Raw genomic sequence first — 19,757 nt, 5'->3', positions numbered from 1 at the left:
ATGCCCTCACCTCTTTATCATTTTTCTAGAATTTCAAGAGTAAACTTCAGATTTTTTTCCTCAGGACTAATTTTTCTGACTTAGGTGCATTTATTTGTGTATTTCTAAATTTTTAGATAATAAAAATAAAGACAACTTAAATGTCTTTAATGGTATAGACAGATATAATAATAACCAGAGTGACATGTGGAATTAGAGATAATTCCTGTTTGTGGTAAATTTGTTACAGCCTCAAATTTAAAAGAAAGTTTAATTAAATTTTGATGAAATTCATTAAAAAAAAGAGGGATTTGAGGCTGAATATCCCAATTTTTTCCCAAATAAATTCTGAAGAAGTAATTGATAAATTTAAATTAAGAATTCATTAAGCTGTGGCTTAGCACTGATAATTTCTGGAAATTTTGCAGTTCATAATGAACGTGATGATTTTAAAGAACAAAATTCAGTGTAAATAAGTTACTCCTGGTCTTTGCAGTGGATTATGTTCCATGAGTTTTTGTGAGGTAAAAACTAAAATAAATCTGTTTTTAATTAGTCTATTTTAGTATTATCCAGTGGAGTTAGTACAGCACCACGAGAGGAAGAGAAGATATTTATAGAAGAAAATAATGTGTGAGTATTTGATTCTGCTTTTATTGCCCAAACTCCAAACTGCAGGAGAAAAATCCCTTTAAAACACCAAGGCTGGCTTAACTTGATGATTTTTTTTTCTCTGATTTTTAAGGTACAGAGATTTTCCAAATGAAAATCCCTTTGTAGTCCCAGAACATCTCCAGGATCAACTGGAGGAATTCGAAGCTCGCTATAATATTGCAAATAGTAACAATTATCAGATTAATAATAATTATAATCCAGATCCAATCTCGGAGAATTTATATGAGTGAGTATCAATTTCTGGGTTTGGGAGCTTCAGGGGGTTGAATTTTACTTCATAATTTTAATAATTTTTGGGATTAATTGGAATCCTGGTGGGTGTGGCGTGTCTATGAAGGAGTGGATTAAATGGATTGAAGGAATGGATGAAAAAACTTGAATTAATTTGAATAATTCTGGATTAATTGGAATCCTGGTGGGTGTGGCGTGTCTATGAAGGAGTGGATTGAATGGATTGAAGGAATGGATTAAATGGATTGAAGGCATGGATAAAAAAACTTGAATTAATTTTAATAATTTTTGGGATTAATTGGAATCCTGGTGGGTGTGGCGTGTCTATGAAGGAGTGGATTAAATGGATTGAAGGAATGGATGAAAAACCTTGAATTAATTTGAATAATTCTGGATTAATTGGAATCCTGGTGGGTGTGGCGTGTCTATGAAGGAGTGGATTAAATGGATTGAAGGAATGGATGAAAAAACTTGAATTAATTTGAATAATTGTGGATTAATTGGAATCCTGGTGGGTGTGGCGTGTCTATGAAGGAGTGGATTGAATGGATTGAAGGAATGGATGAAAAAACTTGAATTAATTTGAATAATTCTGGATTAATTGGAATCCTGGTGGGTGTGGCGTGTCTATGAAGGAGTGGATTAAATGGATTGAAGGAATGAATGAAAAAACTAGAATTAATTTTATTAATTCTGGATTAATTGGAATCCTGGTGGGTGTGGTGTGATCCAATCTCTGAGAATTTATGAGAGTGAGTATCAATTTTTTTCTGTGTTTGGGAGCTTCAGGGGGTTGAATTTTACTTCATAATTTTAATAATTTTTGGGATTAATTGCAATCCTGGTGGGTGTGGCGTGTCTATGAAGGAGTGGATTAAATGGATTGAAGGCATGGATGAAAAAACTTGAATTAATTTGAATAATTCTGGATTAATTGGAATCCTGGTGGGTGTGGTATGATCCAATCTCTGAGAATTTATGAGAGTGAGTATCAATTTCTGTGTTTGGGAGCTTCAGGGGGTTGAATTTTACTTCATAATTTTAATAATTTTTGGGATTAATTGGAATCCTGGTGGGTGTGGCGTGTCTATGAAGGAGTGGATTAAATGGATTGAAGGAATGGATGAAAAAACTTGAATTAATTTGAATAATTCTGGATTAATTGGAATCCTGGTGGGTGTGGCGTGTCTATGAAGGAGTGGATTAAATGGATTGAAGGCATGGATGAAAAAACTTGAATTAATTTTAATAATTCTGGATTAATTGGAATCCTGGTGGGTGTGGCGTGTCTATGAAGGAGTGGATTAAATGGATTGAAGGCATGGATGAAAAAACTTGAATTAATTTGAATAATTCTGGATTAATTGGAATCCTGGTGGGTGTGGCGTGTCTGTGAAGGAGTGGATTAAATGGATTGAAGGAATGGATTAAATGGATTGAAGGAATGGATGAAAAAACTTGAATTAATTTGAATAATTCTGGATTAATTGGAATCCTGGTGGGTGTGGCGTGTCTGTGAAAGAATGGATTAAATGGATTGAAGGAATGGATTAAATGGATTGAAGGCATGGATAAAAAAACCTGAATTAATTTTAATAATTTTTTTTGAAGTTATTTCTCTCAAATCTTGGAACAACATGGCCCTCTGGAAATTAATAATAAACTGCTGATTGGGGAATATGAAAATTTCCCTGAGGAGACGCGGAAGGTGGTGGAAGATGGCGGCGGCCTGGAGGCCTTCCTACTGAAATCCCTTCGGTTCATCATGGTGGACAATCTGATTGGCCTGAAGAAGCACTCGGCCCTTTTTGAGGGAGATCCAAGCAGAAATGAAAATAAAGAAAATAAAGATGCAAATCCACCTGGGGAATGCCAGGGGAATCCTGCCCACAGCAAGCTGCCCCTGAATCCCTATGCCCAGGAGTTCAGACCTCTCTCGTACCCCGTGGATGCCCCTTTGGCAGCAGCTCCTGATTTATCAGATTATCACACCCAGCAATATTTCCCCTGCTCCTTCCCTGCTCCCTGCACTCCTGGAAATCCTCTAAAAAACCAAAATATTGATTTCGTGGAAAGCCAGGCTCCGTTTTCAGGTGTTTTACTGAAAGGCTTCGAGCCCGCGGTCCCGGCTGTGTTTTTACCTCAGAGCTCCTGGGGTTATCAGTATGGAATATTGCCCCTGGCCCAGGCTGGCTTTATTTATGCTGATGCTGCAGCTCCTCAGGAACATCTGCACTCAGCAATCCCAGCTGGGAAATGCAGCCCTGAGCTTTTTGTGCCAGGTGAAATCCAGGAGTACAAAGGCCCTTGGGGCCAATTGGAGAACTTGGATAAAAAGGATTCTGCTTTACCAAATGGCTCGGATGAAGCTGAGGGTGATAAATGTGTGAAAAAGGAAAATGGAAAGAAAAATAAAGGCGGGATGAAGAGCAATCCTCACACAAAGATGGTGGCAGTGCAGGTAAGGAGTGGGAAAAATGCTGGGGAGATTTTATAGGTTATATTTTATAGGAGCAGCCTGGGACAGAGGGAGGTGTCCCTGCCATGGCAGGGGTGGCACTGGGTGAGTTTCAGGATATTCCTGTGCTGGCAGGAAAGGTTGGCACAGCTGGCATTGCTCACCTGCACAGGAGAAGCTTTGGGCTGAGCTCAGGGTGGCCTTGCAGGGCCTGGAGGAGCCCCAGGAAAGCTGGAGAGAGACAATTGCCAGGGGATGCAGGGACAGCACACAGGGAATGGCTCCACACTGAGAAATTACAGCTTTAGGTCAGATATTAGGGACAGTTTCCTGCCTGTGAAGGTGGGGAAGGGCTGGGGTGAAATTCCATCCCTGGATCCCTGGCAGTGCCCAAGGCCAGGCTGGACACTGGGGCTGGGAGGGGACAGTGGGAGGTGTCCCTGCCCTGGGTGATTTTCAGGTCCCTTCCATGCCTAATTCAGGTTTGCATCTCCTCTCTCTCCCTACACGACTCCTACTGAAAATCCCTGTGGTATCCCTGGTGTAGAGCTCTCCCACTGTTGTGTTTTTACCCCAGACTTAGAGATTCCAGGCCCAGTTCATGAACTAAAATTAAACCTTTCCACATGGCAGGGCTGGCACTGGATGAGTTTTAATGTCCCTTCCAACCCAAACCATTCAGTGATTCCTGAGAACTTTCAGTTTCTGTGATTATTCATTTTTCATTTGTAACTCTTCAAAGCTGCTCACTGAATTTCGTTGTTCCTGAAGTTTTTGCAGCTCTTTTTTCCCTGGGTATCACACAGGGAACTGCTGCACAGAACTTTCAGCTTCACTTTAGAGATGAAGCAAAGTCATTCTGTGTCGTTATTTTTTTCCTGTTGTGATGAGTTCAGGGATTTATTTTCATTTCCACAACTTCTGAGGATTTGGATTTGTGGGGAAGAGAAGGCTCAGGGGGAACCTTCTCACTCTCTAGGAGGGCGAGACACTCCCTGCAAAACTTCATTTTTCAGACATTTAAAGCATGGCTTTGTTTAAAGACCCACAGAACTTCGTGGAATTGCTCATGGTCAATGAAATCAGGGAAAGAAAATTAAAAATTCCATTCAGAAACAGCTCCACAATGTTTTCCTGCATCATTTCTAGGCCTGGATTAGAGTTGGATTTATAAAACCCTCAGTGAGGTACAAAAGCTCCAAACCAGAGCAGCTCATCTATGAACAGAGAAGATTTTTAATTAAATTCTAATATTTTTTGTGTTCTAGGTAAATCAGGAAGTTGCTAATAGGGAAACCAATACTTTGCCTTTCCATCCATTTGAAAATCAACAAGTAAGTTCTTTGCATCCTGGTGTACGTTTCTCGTGAGGGACGTTAAAGGAAGGCCCAAAAACTGAACAGTCAAATGAAAGTTCTCTGAAAACAACAGGTTTTAACAGATATTTTATATTTTGGGCTGTTTGGCTGTTTTTGTGTTCTGTGGTGTTCTTGGAAACATCACCCAGCCCCACAAGGAAATGATTTTTGAGCTTTGCTCTGATATTTGATACTTGTTCTGATGGTTTTATGTTGAGTTTGTGATGTCCCCAGAATGAAGGAGGAATTGAGAATCTGAGTCCATGTTCTTAGAAGGCTGATATATTATATTATATTATATTATATTATATTATATTATATTATATTATATTACATTACATTACATTACATTACATTATATTACATTATATTATAGTATATTATAGTATATTATAGTATAGTATGTATTATAGTTTATATTATATTATATTATAGTATATTATAGTATAGTATAGTATAGTATAGTATAGTATGTTATGTTATAGTATATTATGTTATAGTATATAGTGTATTATAGTATATTATAGTATAGTATATTATAGTATAGTATGTATTATAGCATAGTATATATTATATTATATTATATTATCTTATATTATATTATATTATATTATAGTATGTTATGTTATAGTATATTATGTTATAGTATATAGTGTATTATAGTATATTATAGTATAGTTTATATTATATTATATTATATTATATTATAGCATATTATAGTATAGTATAGTATATATTATATTATAGTATGTTATAGTATGTTATGTTATAGTATATAGTGTATTATAGTATATTATAGTATAGTATGTATTATAGTATAGTTTATATTATATTATATTATAGTATAGTATAGTATAGTATATTATATTATAGTATGTTATGTTATGGTATATTATGTTATAGTATATAGTGTATTATAGTATATTATAGTATAGTATGTATTGTAGTATATATTATATTATATTATATTATATTATATTATATCATATCATATCATAGTTATGCTATACTAGAACTATATAAAAGAAGGAGAAAGGATACAGACAGAAGGTTTAACAAGAATGATAATGAAAAGTGATTGTCCTCAGAGTCTGACACAGCTGATGGTGATTGGTCATTAATTGAAAACAATTCACATGAAACCAATCAAACATTCACCTGCTGGACAAACAATCTCCAGCCACATTCCAAAGCAGCAAACACAGGAGCAGCAAATCAGATAATTATTGTTATCATTTCTCTCTGAGGCTTCTCAGCTTCCCAGGAGAGAAATTCTGCCAAAAGGATTTTTCCAGAAAATGTGACAGTGACGGTTTCATTCTAAGCTATTCAGATGCTGAATGTTTGAGGTGTTTCCTCACCCAAAAGCTGGGTTTGAATATTCCATTTGGGCTGGAGACAGTTCAGAGAGGCGTTCATGGCAGGTTTATGTCTGTGGCGGGAGATGGAAGTGAGGAGCTGTGACCCTTGAGCTGGGAGCATCAGTCAGAGTTTCTATCAGTGGTTTCTGTAACTGATTAATTTGCAGGGCGACATTCTCCGTGTGGAGAAGGAGCACCGGGTGCTGCAGGAGCAGCTCGGGGAAGCAGAGGTGAAATGTGAGCAGTCCCGGAGCAGGAGCTTGGAGGAAATCGCGGCTCTGGAAGGGCTCCTGAAGAAGAGCCTCGAGGAGACCCAGGTAAGGGATTGCCGTGGTCAGCCCGGGGAGTCCCTGCACGTCCCGTCCTCGCAGCCATCCCGCACCCCTGCTCTGCGGCTTTTAGCAGCAATTGGGAATTTATTTGGTGGTAAAATGTAGTTCTTCTGATTCTTCTAAGAGTACCTATGGGTGTTGGTAAATTCGGGTTCTTTGGTTAAATTGTGTGAGAAATCAGAGTGATGTTTTTGTGTTTTGTGTCTAGTGTACTTGTAACATAAACTGTATTACTGAGGTCTGTTATATTTATTGTTGATATGTTTTTGTCCTCGCCATTCCAGCGTTCCCTGACTGATCCCTGATTTGGGTTTTTTAACAGTAATTATTAATTTATTTTGTAGATATAAGGTAGTTCTTCTCATTCTTCTAAGAGTACTGATGGGTGTTGGTAAATTCGGGTTCTTTGGTTAAATTGTGTGAGAAATCAGAGTGATGTTTGTTTTTGTGTCTAGCGCATTTGTAACATAAACTGTTTTACTGAGGTCTGTTATATTTATTGTTGATATGTTTTTGTCCTCCCCATTCCAGCATTCCCTGACTGATCCCTGATTTGGGATTTGTAACAATAATTATGAATTTGTTTTGTAGATATGAAGTAGCTCTTCTAATTCTTGGGAAAGTACTTATGGGTGTTGGTAAATTTGAATTGTTTGGTTAAATTGTGTGAGAAATCACAGTGATGGATTTGTGTTTTGTATACTTGTAATATGAACTGTTTTAGAAGGTGTGCTATATTGTTTATTGTTGATTTGTTTTTGTCCTCCTCACCTCAACCATTCCAGCATTCCTTAACTGATCTCTGATTTGGGGTTTTTAACAGTAATTTTTAATTTATTCTGTAGATATAAATTAATATCCCTGATCCCTGATTTAGGATTTGTAACAATAATTATGAATTTATTTTGTAGAATGAAGTAGCTCTTCTGATTCTTGGGAGAGTACTGATGGGTGTTGGTAAATTTGAGTTGTTTGGTTCAATTGTGTGAGAAATCACAGTGATGGATTTGTGTTTTGTATAGTTTTAATTTGAACTGTTTTACTAAGGAGTGTTATATTTATTGTTTATATGTTTGTATCTATTGTTGATTTATCTCTGTCCTCCCCACCTGAGCCATTCCAGCATTCCCTGACTGATCCCTGGTTTGGGATTTGTAACAGCAATTACTAATTTATTCTGTGGATATAAATTAAAATCCCTGATCCATGATTTAGGATTTGTAGCAATAATTATGAATTTATTTTATAACTATTAGGTAGTTCTTCTAATTCTTGGGAGAGTACTGATGGGTGTTGGTAAATTTGAATTGTTTGGTTAAAATGTGTGAGAAATCACAGTGATGATTTTGTGTTTTATATAGTTGTAATATGAACTGTTTTACTGAGGTGTAATGTAAAGTTGTGTGTTAGTTCTGGTTGTTTATTGTTGATTTGTTTATAGATATAAACATATATATGTTTATGTGTATAAACATATCAATATATATTGATATTTATATATGTATAAAGGACATTAAGTATTGCTTTAAAACTTGTAAAATGTATTTTTGGTGTTTATCTTGTTTATTTATATTTATTGGCAATGTAATATTAATAGTTATTTTTGGTTTTAATTGAGTTACTATTGGAGTACTTTAAGTAAGAGTCAAATCCCCTCAGTCTGCTCCAACTGTTACCTGAATAAACCCCAATTTCCAGAGCTGAACTTGTTTCTTCTCTGCCCTCAGGTGTCCCAGAATGAGCTGGATTGGTTCCACCAAGACTCAGAAGCACAAATGAAGAAATGGCAGCAGGAGAAGAAGGAGAATCGAGAGAATTTAAAAGCACTGAGGGGCACAGCTAAAAACCACTCAGACACCAACGAGAGGTGCGGCTGGAAATGGATTCACACCCCTCACTGTGACAGGCTGAAACCTCCAGAAATCCCTGAGGGAATCTGGGAAAGCAGCCAGGATTAGGCTGCAACATGGGCGTGGCCATTTATTTTGAATTTTTTTGGCAAATTACAGGCAAACATCTAAAGTAGCTTGGAGATAACTGATGAACCCAATTTAGCAATAATTCTCCTAATCAGATTTGACAATTCCTTCTGTGTTTCCATGTCACACCCCTCACTGTGACAGGCTGAAACCTCCAGAAATCCCTGAGGGAATCTGGGAAAGCAGCCAGGATTAGGCTGCAACATGGGCGTGGCCATTTATTTTGAATTTTTTTGGCAAATTACAGGCAAACATCTAAAGTAGCTTGGAGATAACTGATGAACCCAATTTAGCAATAATTCTCCTAATCAGATTTGACAATTCCTTCTGTGTTTCCGTGTCCTCTCAGTTTATAGAGCCCAGACTGTGGTCCTTGAATTATCTTTAATTGTTTTATCTTTGTTTTATCTTACTTAAATAGTTTGGGCCAAATCTCTCCTGAAAAAAAATCATCAGCCTGGTTTTGTCTTAATCACTGCTTTATTAGCAATAAATTGAAATCTATTTAGAATAGAATCCATTTAAATGGATTTAGGTTAAAATTTAGAATAGTTTGGGTTGGGATGGACCTAAAAACCATTTATTTCCACTCCTCCCACTGTCCCAGGTTGCTCCAATTACAATAGAATCCAGTTAAATGGATTTAGGTTAAAATTTAGAATAGTTTGGGTTGGGATGGACCTAAAAAACCATTTATTTCCATTCCTCCCACTGTCCCAGGTTGCTCCAATTAGAATAGAATCCATTTAAATGGATTTAGAACAGAATTTAGAGTAGTTTGGGTTGGGATGGATCATTAAAAACCATTTATTTCCACTCCTCCCACTGTCCCAGGTTGCTCCAGTTACAATAGAATCCATTTAAATGGATTTAGATTAAAATTTAGGATAGTTTGGGTTGGGATGGATCATTAAAAACCATTTATTTCCACTCCTCCCACTGTCCCAGGTTGCTCCAATTACAATAGAATCCATTTAAATGGATTTAGGTTAAAATTTAGAATAGTTTGGGTTGGGATGGACCTAAAAAACCATTTATTTCCATTCCTCCCACTGTCCCAGGTTGCTCCAATTACAATAGAATCCATTTAAATGGATTTAGAATAAAATTTAGAATAGTTTGGGTTGGGATGGACCTAAAAAACCATTTATTTCCACTCCTCCCACTGTCCCAGGTTGCTCCAATTACAATAGAATCCAGTTAAATGGATTTAGGTTAAAATTTAGAGTAGTTTGGGTTGGGATGGACCTAAAAAACCATTTATTTCCACTCCTCCCACTGTCCCAGGTTGTTCCAATTAGAATAGAAACCATTTAAATGGATTTAGAACAGAATTTAGAGTAGTTTGGGTTGGGATGGACCTAAAAAACCATTTATTTCCACTCCTCCCACTGTCCCAGGTTGCTCCAATTACAATAGAATCCAGTTAAATGGATTTAGAATAGAATTTAGAATAGTTTAAGTTGGGATGGACCTAAAAAACCATTTATTTCCACTCCTCCCACTGTCCCAGGTTGCTGCAATTAGAATAGAATCCATTTAAATGGATTTAGGTTAAAATTTAGAATATTTTGGGTTGGGATGGACCTAAAAAACCATTTATTTCCACTCCTCCCACTGTCCCAGGGACGCCCCAGGGCTGGGAATTCCATAATTCCTGCGGGATTAAACAATTAAATAATACAGATTGTTACAGAGGAACGTGTCCCAGATTTACCAACAAACCTTTTCCACAATAAACTCCACCAATCTTTCATTCCTGCAGGTATTTGAAGAGCATTGATGAGAAGGAAAAGCAATATCATGCAAGTGTAAAGACATTTCTGAAGGCCAGGTAAAACTCATGTCCCTGCCAGCAATATTTACATTTTTCTGCCTCTCTCTGGGTAAAGGTTTGGGGGAAAATCAACACTTTAACCCAAATTTCTTCCTCTTTTCTTTTACTTGCTTTGAATAAATATTGATATTTAGAATAAATGAAATTATACTCTCATACATTTCCATTAATTACATGACACTGAGTAGCTGTAAAAAAAAAAAACAAACCTTAAATAGCATAAATTTTAAATACTGTTAATGCTACTCAAATATTTCATTTTCTTTTCCTTTCCCAGTAAGAAATTTGCTAATGAGAAAGGCAAACTGGAAGAGCTGATAAAAAATATTTACATTTTTCTGCCTCACTCTGGGTAAAGGTTTGGGGGAAAATCAACCCTTTAACCCAAATTTCTTCCTCTTAGTTTGCTTTTACTTGCTTTGAATAAATATTGATATTTAGAATAAATGAAATTATACTCTCATACATTTCCATTAATTACATGACACTGAGTAGCTGTAAAAAAAAAACCCTAAAAATGCATAAATTTTAAATACTGTTAATGCTACTCAAATATTTCATTTTCTTTTCCTTTCCCAGTAAGAAATTTGCTAATGAGAAAGGCAAACTGGAAGAGCTGATAAAAAAGAGTCAGAATGAGAGCCAGGAGTGTGAGAAAAGAGCTGTTCAAGCAGAGGTACAAAAAAAAAAACAACAAAAAAATCCTTAAAAAATCTGTTTTTTACAGCTGGGGTTGTGCTGATTGAAGTGGGGAAATTATTTAAATAATGTTGATAAATATTGGAAATATCAGGGATGGAAATTGCGCTTGGAAATTCCTCAATTTAGGAACCATTGTGTGCACTTTGCATCCTCAAAATCTTGTTTAAATTTTTATTAAAACCTGATTGAAGGTTTTATCTCTTTTTTTCCTTATTTTTTAACTTTGTTTTGGTGGAGGTTTTTTGTATTTTTAGTGGGTTTTTTTCTGTTTTGTTTTTTGGGGTTTTTTGTTGTGGTTTTGTGTGGGGTTTTTTGTTGTTTTTGGTTTGGGGTTGTTTTGGTTTGGTTTTTTGGGGGGTTTGGGGGGTTTTTTCTCTTTTATTTTTTGGGGGTTTTTTGTGGTGTTTTTCTTTGGGGTGGGGTTTTTTTGGGGCTTTTTTTCTGTTTTGTTTTTTGGGGGTTTTTTTTGTGGTTTTGTGTGGGGTTTTTTGTTGTTTTTTGGTTTGGTTTTTTGGGGGGTTTTGGGGGTTTTCTCTGTTTTATTTTTTGGGGTTTTTTGTGGTGTTTTTGTTTGGGGTGGGGTTTTTTTTCTGTTTTGTTTTTGGAGGGATTTTTTGTGTTTTTGGGGATTTTAGGATTTGGGGTGTTTTTTTTGTTTGTTTGTTTTTTGGGGGGGATTTTTTGGTTTTTTGGGGATTTTAGGATTTGGGGGGATTTTTCTGTTTTGTTTTTGGAGGGATTTTTTGTGTTTTTGGGGATTTTAGGATTTGGGGGTTTTTTGTTTGTTTGTTTGTTTCTTGGGGGGGATTATTTGTGATTTTGGGGATTTTAGGATTTGGGGGATTTTTGTTTGTTTGTTTTTTGGGGGGGATTATTTGTGTTTTTGGGGATTTTAGGATTTGGGGGGGGGTTTGTTTGTTTGTTTTTTGGGGGGGATTTTTTGGTTTTTTGGGGATTTTAGGATTTGGGGTGTTTTTTTTGTTTGTTTGTTTTTTGGGGGGGATTTTTTGTGTTTTGGGGGATTTTAGGATTTGGGGTTTTTTTTCTGTTTTGTTTTTGGAGGTATTTTTTGTGTTTTTGGGGATTTTAGGATTTGGGGGTTTTTTGTTTGTTTGTTTTTGGGGGGGATTTTTTGTGTTTTTGGGGATTTTAGGATTTGGGGGGATTTTTCTGTTTTGTTTTTGGAGGTATTTTTTGTGTTTTTGGGGATTTTAGGATTTGGGGTGTTTTTGTTTGTTTGTTTGTTTTTTGGGGGGGATTATTTGTGATTTTGGGGATTTTAGGATTTGGGGGGGGTTTGTTTGTTTGTTTTTTGGGGGGGATTTTTTGGTTTTTTGGGGATTTTAGGATTTGGGGGTTTTTTGTTTGTTTGTTTTTAGGGGGGAATTTTTGTGTTTTTGGGGATTTTAGGATTTGGGGGGGGGTTTGTTTGTTTGTTTTTTGGGGGGGATTTTTTGGTTTTTTGGGGATTTTAGGATTTGGGGGTTTTTTGTTTGTTTGTTTTTAGGGGGGAATTTTTGTGTTTTTGGGGATTTTAGGATTTGGGGGGATTTTTTTGTTTGTTTGTTTTTTAGGGGGGAATTTTTGTGTTTTTGGGGATTTTAGGATTTGGGGGATTTTTGTTTGTTTGTTTTTTGGGGGGGATTATTTGTGTTTTTGGGGATTTTAGGATTTGGGGGTTTTTTGTTTGTTTGTTTTTAGGGGGGAATTTTTGTGTTTTTGGGGATTTTAGGATTTGGGGGGATTTTTTTGTTTGTTTGTTTTTTAGGGGGGAATTTTTGTGTTTTTGGGGATTTTAGGATTTGGGGGTTTTTTGTTTGTTTGTTTTTTGGGGGGATTTTTTGTGTTTTTGGGGATTTTAGGATTTGGGGTTTTTTTTCTGTTTTGTTTTTGGAGGTATTTTTTGTGTTTTTGGGGATTTTAGGATTTGGGGGGGGGTTTTGTTTGTTTGTTTTTTGGGGGGGATTATTTGTGTTTTTGGGGATTTTAGGATTTGGGGGTTTTTTGTTTGTTTGTTTTTTGGGGGGGATTTTCATTTTGCTTTTTGGGTTTTTTTTTTTCCTTTTTGTTTTGTTTTTTTTTTTGGTTGAGGGGGGATTTTTTGCGATTTTACATGTTTTTTCGCGGGGGTTTTTGGGCAGTTGCTGTTTGTTTGTTTGGGGTTTTTTTTGCTCGGTTTTGTTTTGTTTGGTTTATTTTTGTTCTCTTTTTGCCCCAGGTGTCCGTGCTGCAGACCTGGAAGGAGACGGAGAGCTGGAAGCTCAGGGGCACCATGGCCAAGGCAGAGGGAAAGCTCCGGGCGCTGCAGGCGCTGGCCAGGTCCTGCTCCTCCACCGCTTATTTTTATTTATTTTGTGTTTACTTATTTATTTTACTTATTTATTTTGTGTTCTGTGACTGTATCCACTGTACTCTTTATTTTGTATTGTTATTGCTGTTATTGTTATTATTTGCACAGAGTTGGGGGTAAATAATATTGCCCCAAAACAAAATTCAGCTGAAAATTGATTCTCATCCTTATCCTTGTGTCCTTCTGAGCTGGGAAAATCAGATTATCTGGGTAATAATAATAATAATAATAATAATAATAATAATAGTAGTAGTAGTAGTAGTAGTATAAAAGTGCACAAAATTGGAGGTAAATAATATTGCCCCAAACAAAATTCAGCTGAAAATTGATTCTCATCCTTGTCCTTGTGTCCTTCTGAGCTGGGAAAATCAGATTATCTGGGTAATAATAATAATAATAATAATAATAATAATAATAGTAATTCCAGTAATTCCTGCCCAGTGTCCCTGGAAAAGGGCTGCAGTTTAACTGATTTTAACCTGAAATCCCTTGAGAACTTGAACTGGGATTAATTGTTAATTATTTACTATATAGTACTTATTTTATATTTTATAATTATATCTACTATAGTTTTATGTAGTTATGTTGAATTAATAATAATAATAATAATAATAATAATAATAATAATAATAATAATAATAAAGCTCACAGAGTTGGGGTAAATAATATTGCCCCAAAACAAAATTCAGCTGAAAATTGATTCTCATCCTTATCCTTGTGTCCTTCTGAGCTGGGAAAATCAGATTATCTGGGTAATAATAATAATAATAATAATAATAATAATAGTAGTAGTAGTAGTAGTAGTATAAAAGTGCACAAAATTGGAGGTAAATAATATTGCCCCAAAACAAAATTCAGCTGAAAATTGATTCTCATCCTTATCCTTGTGTCCTTCTGAGCTGGGAAAATCAGATTATCTGGGTAATAATAATAATAATAATAATAATAATAGTAATTCCAGTAATTCCTGCCCAGTGTCCCTGGAAAAGGGCTGCAGTTTAACTGATTTTAACCTGAAATCCCTTGAGAACTTGAACTGGGATTAATTGTTAATTATTTACTATATAGTACTTATTTTATATTTTATAATTATATCTACTATAGTTTTATGTAGTTATGTTGAATTAATAATAATAATAATAATAATAATAATAATAATAATAAAGCTCACAGAGTTGGGGTAAATAATATTGCCCCAAAACAAAATTCAGCTGAAAATTGATTCTCATCCTTATCCTTGTGTCTTTCTGAGCTGGGAAAATCAGATTATCTGAATACTACTATTACTACTACTACTACTACTACTATTATTATTATTATTATTATTATTATTATTATTATTATCATTATTATTACTATTGCAGTTATTCTTGCCCAGTATCCCTGGAAAAGGGCTGCAGTTGAACTGATTTTAACCTGAAATCCCTTGAAAACTTGAACTGGGATTGTTAATTATTTAGTATATAGTATTTATTTTATATTCTATAATTTTATCTACTACAGTTTTATGTAGTTATGTTGAATATATTGTAATAATAATAATAATAATAATAATAATAATAATAATAATAATAATAATAATAATAATAATATAAAAGCTCACAGAGTTGGGGTAAATAATATTGCCCCAAACAAAATTCAGCTGAAAATTGATTCTCATCCTTGTCCTTGTGTCCTTCTGAGCTGGGAAAATCAGATTATCTGAATACTACTATTACTACTACTACTACTACTATTATTATTATTATTATTATTATTATTATTATTATTATTATTACTGCAGTTATTCCTGCCCAGTGTCCCTGGAAAAGGGCTGCAGTTTAACTGATTTTAACCTGAAATCCCTTGAAAACTTGAACTGGGATTAATTGTTAATTATTTGCTATATAACATTTATTTTTATATATTTATATAATTATATTCTATAATTATACCAACTATAGTTTCTATTTTCTGTAGTGATATTGAAGATATAGTACTTATATTAAATATAATAACAATAGATGTAGTAGTATAAAAGCTCACAGAGTTGGGGTAAATAATATTGCCCCAAACAAAATTCAGCTGAAAATTGATTCTCATCCTTATCCTTGTGTCTTTCTGAGCTGGGAAAATCAGATTATCTGGGTAATAATAATAATAATAATAATAATAATAATAATAATAGTAGTGGTAGTAGTAGTATAAAAGTGCACAAAATTGGAGGTAAATAATATTGCCCCAAACAAAATTCAGCTGAAAATTGATTCTCATCCTTATCCTTGTGTCCTTCTGAGCTGGGAAAATCAGATTATCTGGGTAATAATAATAATAATAATAATAATAATAGTAATTCCAGTAATTCCTGCCCAGTGTCCCTGGAAAAGGGCTGCAGTTTAACTGATTTTAACCTGAAATCCCTTGAAAACTTGAACTGGGATTAATTGTTAATTATTTAGTATATAGTATTTATTTTATATTCTATAATTTTATCTACTACGGTTTTATGTAGTTATGTTGAATATATTGTAATAATAATAATAATAATAATAATAATAATAATAATAATAATAATAATATAAAAGCTCACAGAGTTGGGGTAAATAATATTGCCCCAAACAAAATTCAGCTGAAAATTGATTCTCATCCTTATCCTTGTGTCCTTCTGAGCTGGGAAAATCAGATTATCTGAATACTACTATTACTACTACTACTACTACTATTATTATTATTATTATTATTATTATTATTATTATTACTGCAGTTATTCTTGCCCAGTGTCCCTGGAAAAGGGCTGCAGTTTAACTGATTTTAACCTGAAATCCCTTGAAAACTTGAACTGGGATTAATTGTTAATTATTTGCTATATAACATTTATTTTTATATATTTATATAATTATATTCTATAATTATACCAACTATAGTTTCTATTTTCTGTAGTGATATTGAAGATATAGTACTTATATTAAATATAATAACAATAGATGTAGTAGTATAAAAGCTCACAGAGTTGAGGTAAATAATATTGCCCCAAAACAAAATTCAGCTGAAAATTGATTCTCATCCTTATCCTTGTGTCCTTCTGAGCTGGGAAAATCAGATTATCTGGGTAATAATAATAATAATAATAATAATAATAATAATAATAATAATAATAATAATAATAATAATAATAGTAGTAGTAGTAGTAGTATAAAAGTGCACAAAATTGGAGGTAAATAATATTGCCCCAAAACAAAATTCAGCTGAAAATTGATTCTCATCCTTATCCTTGTGTCCTTCTGAGCTGGGAAAATCAGATTATCTGGGTAATAATAATAATAATAATAATAATAATAGTAATTCCAGTAATTCCTGCCCAGTGTCCCTGGAAAAGGGCTGCAGTTTAACTGATTTTAACCTGAAATCCCTTGAGAACTTGAACTGGGATTAATTGTTAATTATTTACTATATAGTACTTATTTTATATTTTATAATTATATCTACTATAGTTTTATGTAGTTATGTTGAATTAATAATAATAATAATAATAATAATAATAATAATAATAATAATAATAATAAAGCTCACAGAGTTGGGGTAAATAATATTGCCCCAAAACAAAATTCAGCTGAAAATTGATTCTCATCCTTATCCTTGTGTCTTTCTGAGCTGGGAAAATCAGATTATCTGAATACTACTACTACTACTACTACTATTATTATTATTATTATTATTATTATTATTATTATTACTGCAGTTATTCTTGCCCAGTGTCCCTGGAAAAGGACAGTGTAACTGATTGTAACCTGAAATCCCTTGTAAACTTGAACTGGGATTAATTGTTAATTATTTACTATATAGTATTTATTTTATATTCTATAATTATATCTACTATAGTTTTTATTTTATCTGGTTATATTGAATATATTGTAATAATAATAATAATAATAATAATAATAATAATATAAAACCGCACACAGTGTGGGGTAAGTAATATTTCCACAAACAAAATTCAGCTGAAAATTGAATCTCATCCTTATCCTTGTGTCCTTCTGAGCTGGGAAAATCAGATTATCTGGGTAATAATAATAATAATAATAATAATAATAATAATAATAATAATAATAATAATAATAATAATAATAATAATAATAATTCCAGTTATTCCTGCCCAGTGTCCCTGGAAAAGGGCTGTGGTGTAACTGATTTTAACCTGAAATCCCTTGAAAACTTCAACTGGGATTAATTGTTAATTATTTACTAAATATATATTTATGTATTTATGTTTACTATATATTTCTCTATTTATTATTTATTATATAGTATTTATTATACTTGAAAACTTGAACTGGGATCAATTGTTAATTAATTACTATATAATTTTTTTATAATCTATCATGATATTAACTATAGTTTTTATTTATGTGGTTAGAGTGAATATATAGTATTTATATGAAATATAAATGCTGATTTTAACCTGAAATCCCTTGAAAACTTGAACTGGGATCAATTATTAATTAATTACTATATATAATTTTTTTATAATCTATCATGATATTAACTATAGTTTTTATTTATGTAGTTAGAGTGAATATATAGTATTTATATGAAATATAAATACTGATTTTAACCTGAAATCCCTTGAGAACTTGAACTGGGATCAATTTTTAATTAATTACTATATAATTTTTTTATGATCTATCATGATATAGTTTTTATTTATGTGGTTAGAGCGAATATATAATATTTATATGAAATACAAATGCTGATTTTAACCTGAAATCCCTTGAAAACTTGAACTGGGATCAATTTTTAATTAATTACTATATAATTTTTTATAATCTATCATGATATTAACTATAGTTTTTATTTATGTAGTTAGAGTGAATATATCGTATTTATATGAAATATAAATGCTGATTTTAACCTGAAATCCCTTGAGAACTTGAACTGGGATCAGTTGTTAATTAATTACTATATAATTTTTTTATGATCTATCATGATATAGTTTTTATTTATGTGGTTAGAGCGAATATATAATATTTATATGAAATACAAACGCTGATTTTAACCTGAAATCCCTTGAAAACTTGAACTGGGATCAATTTTTAATTAATTACTATATAATTTTTTATAATCTATCATGATATTAACTATAGTTTTTATTTATGTAGTTAGAGTGAATATATCGTATTTATATGAAATATAAATGCTGATTTTAACCTGAAATCCCTTGAGAACTTGAACTGGGATCAGTTGTTAATTAATTACTATATAATTTTTTTATGATCTATCATGATATAGTTTTTATTTATGTAGTTAGAGCGAATATATAATATTTATATGAAATACAAACGCTGATTTTAACCTGAAACCCCTTGAGAACTTGAACTGGGACCAGTGGTTGAGGGAGGAAGTGGTGATAAAAATAAAAATAACAGGAACGTTGGAGTTTAACTGTGAACCTCAATATTCCAGCAGCTCAGCTTCTGCAGCTCCTGTGTTGAAGTCCCAGATTGATTCCTGGGAAATATTTATATCAAATGTCAAGAAACAACTGGAAAAAGTTGAGGTAAAATTTCATTTCTCTCCAGCAGCTTCTCAGCTGAACTTTGGAAATGGAAGCATTAAATAACTTTGGTTTTTGACACACCAGCAGCTTGTGCTCCAAATGCTGAGGGGAATTGTTTTAATTACAAAAGAAAGAGGCAGGTTGGAGTCCTGGCTGGGAATTTCTAGTGGATGTATTAATTTTTTAATTAATAAATAAATTAATAAATTTTAATTTTCTAAAGGCAAAAATCTGCCCTTTGTACACTTGCTTTAAAATTGGGTCTCCACCTGTAGTGGTTTTGGTTCATTAGTTTGAAATTTTATGAATTCTAATATTTTATTTGATGCTAATTTTAAAATTTTAGTGTAATTTAAATTTAATTTAATTTTCATTTAATTTAAAGATTTTTGCATCACTTCCCTAGATTTGCTCCTATTCCAAACCGCTACACCACATTAGCAAGTCTGTTATTTTTGTTGGTCACCGTTTGAAATCCGTGGAGCTTCTTAAAAAAAAACCAAAAAAAACCCAAAACAAAACAAAAAAACCCACAAAAAATTTAAAAATCAAAACAACCCCAGGGAGAAGCCCAGTGTCAAATGTGATTTTTGCTGAGGAGGGAGCTCGGGCTGCTGCTCTGGAGGATTTGTTGTTGTTGTTGTTTTTGCTCCTGCAGGCTGAGTATGAGGAGAAGATGGAGCTGGTGAGGAAGGGGGCCCGGGGCTGCCTCAGCAGAGTGGAGGTTGTGGATTTTGCCTGGCCCCAGGGGTTTGTGGTGAGTGTCCCACACAGACTGCGGTGAGTGTCCCACACAAACTGTGGTGAGTGTCCCACACAAACTGTGGTGAGTGTCCCACACAAACTGTGGTGAGTGTCCCACACAAACTGTGGTGTCCCACACAAACTGTGGTGAGTGTCCCACACAAACTGTGGTGTCCCACACAAACTGCGGTGAGTGTCCCACACAAACTGTGGTGAGT

At 33.7% G+C, this 19,757-nt stretch overlaps 1 protein-coding gene across 6 annotated transcripts in view; it reads left to right on the top strand.

The window, feature by feature from the left end:
* TTC3 (tetratricopeptide repeat domain 3) overlaps positions 1-19,757 on the top strand; it is a 116,967-nt gene that overhangs the window by 90,871 nt on the left and 6,339 nt on the right. For 5 of the 6 annotated variants that reach the window (XM_058825478.1, XM_058825477.1, XM_058825481.1 and 2 more), the window contains 11 exons: positions 536-612; positions 725-880; positions 2,497-3,346; positions 4,612-4,677; positions 6,230-6,379; positions 8,122-8,261; positions 10,139-10,207; positions 10,790-10,886; positions 13,131-13,231; positions 18,702-18,795; positions 19,454-19,552. In XM_058825478.1, the coding sequence (XP_058681461.1) occupies positions 536-612; positions 725-880; positions 2,497-3,346; positions 4,612-4,677; positions 6,230-6,379; positions 8,122-8,261; positions 10,139-10,207; positions 10,790-10,886; positions 13,131-13,231; positions 18,702-18,795; positions 19,454-19,552 (1,899 nt within the window). The remainder of the gene's footprint in view (positions 1-535; positions 613-724; positions 881-2,496; positions 3,347-4,611; positions 4,678-6,229; positions 6,380-8,121; positions 8,262-10,138; positions 10,208-10,789; positions 10,887-13,130; positions 13,232-18,701; positions 18,796-19,453; positions 19,553-19,757) is intronic. The other variant, XM_058825479.1, reaches the window with a different exon arrangement.

This window comes from Ammospiza caudacuta, chromosome 2, assembly GCF_027887145.1.
Source record: "Ammospiza caudacuta isolate bAmmCau1 chromosome 2, bAmmCau1.pri, whole genome shotgun sequence".
Lineage (NCBI taxonomy): Eukaryota > Metazoa > Chordata > Aves > Passeriformes > Passerellidae > Ammospiza > Ammospiza caudacuta.
Note: the sequence above shows the minus strand (reverse complement) of the source record. Positions and strands in the feature narration are given on the sequence as shown.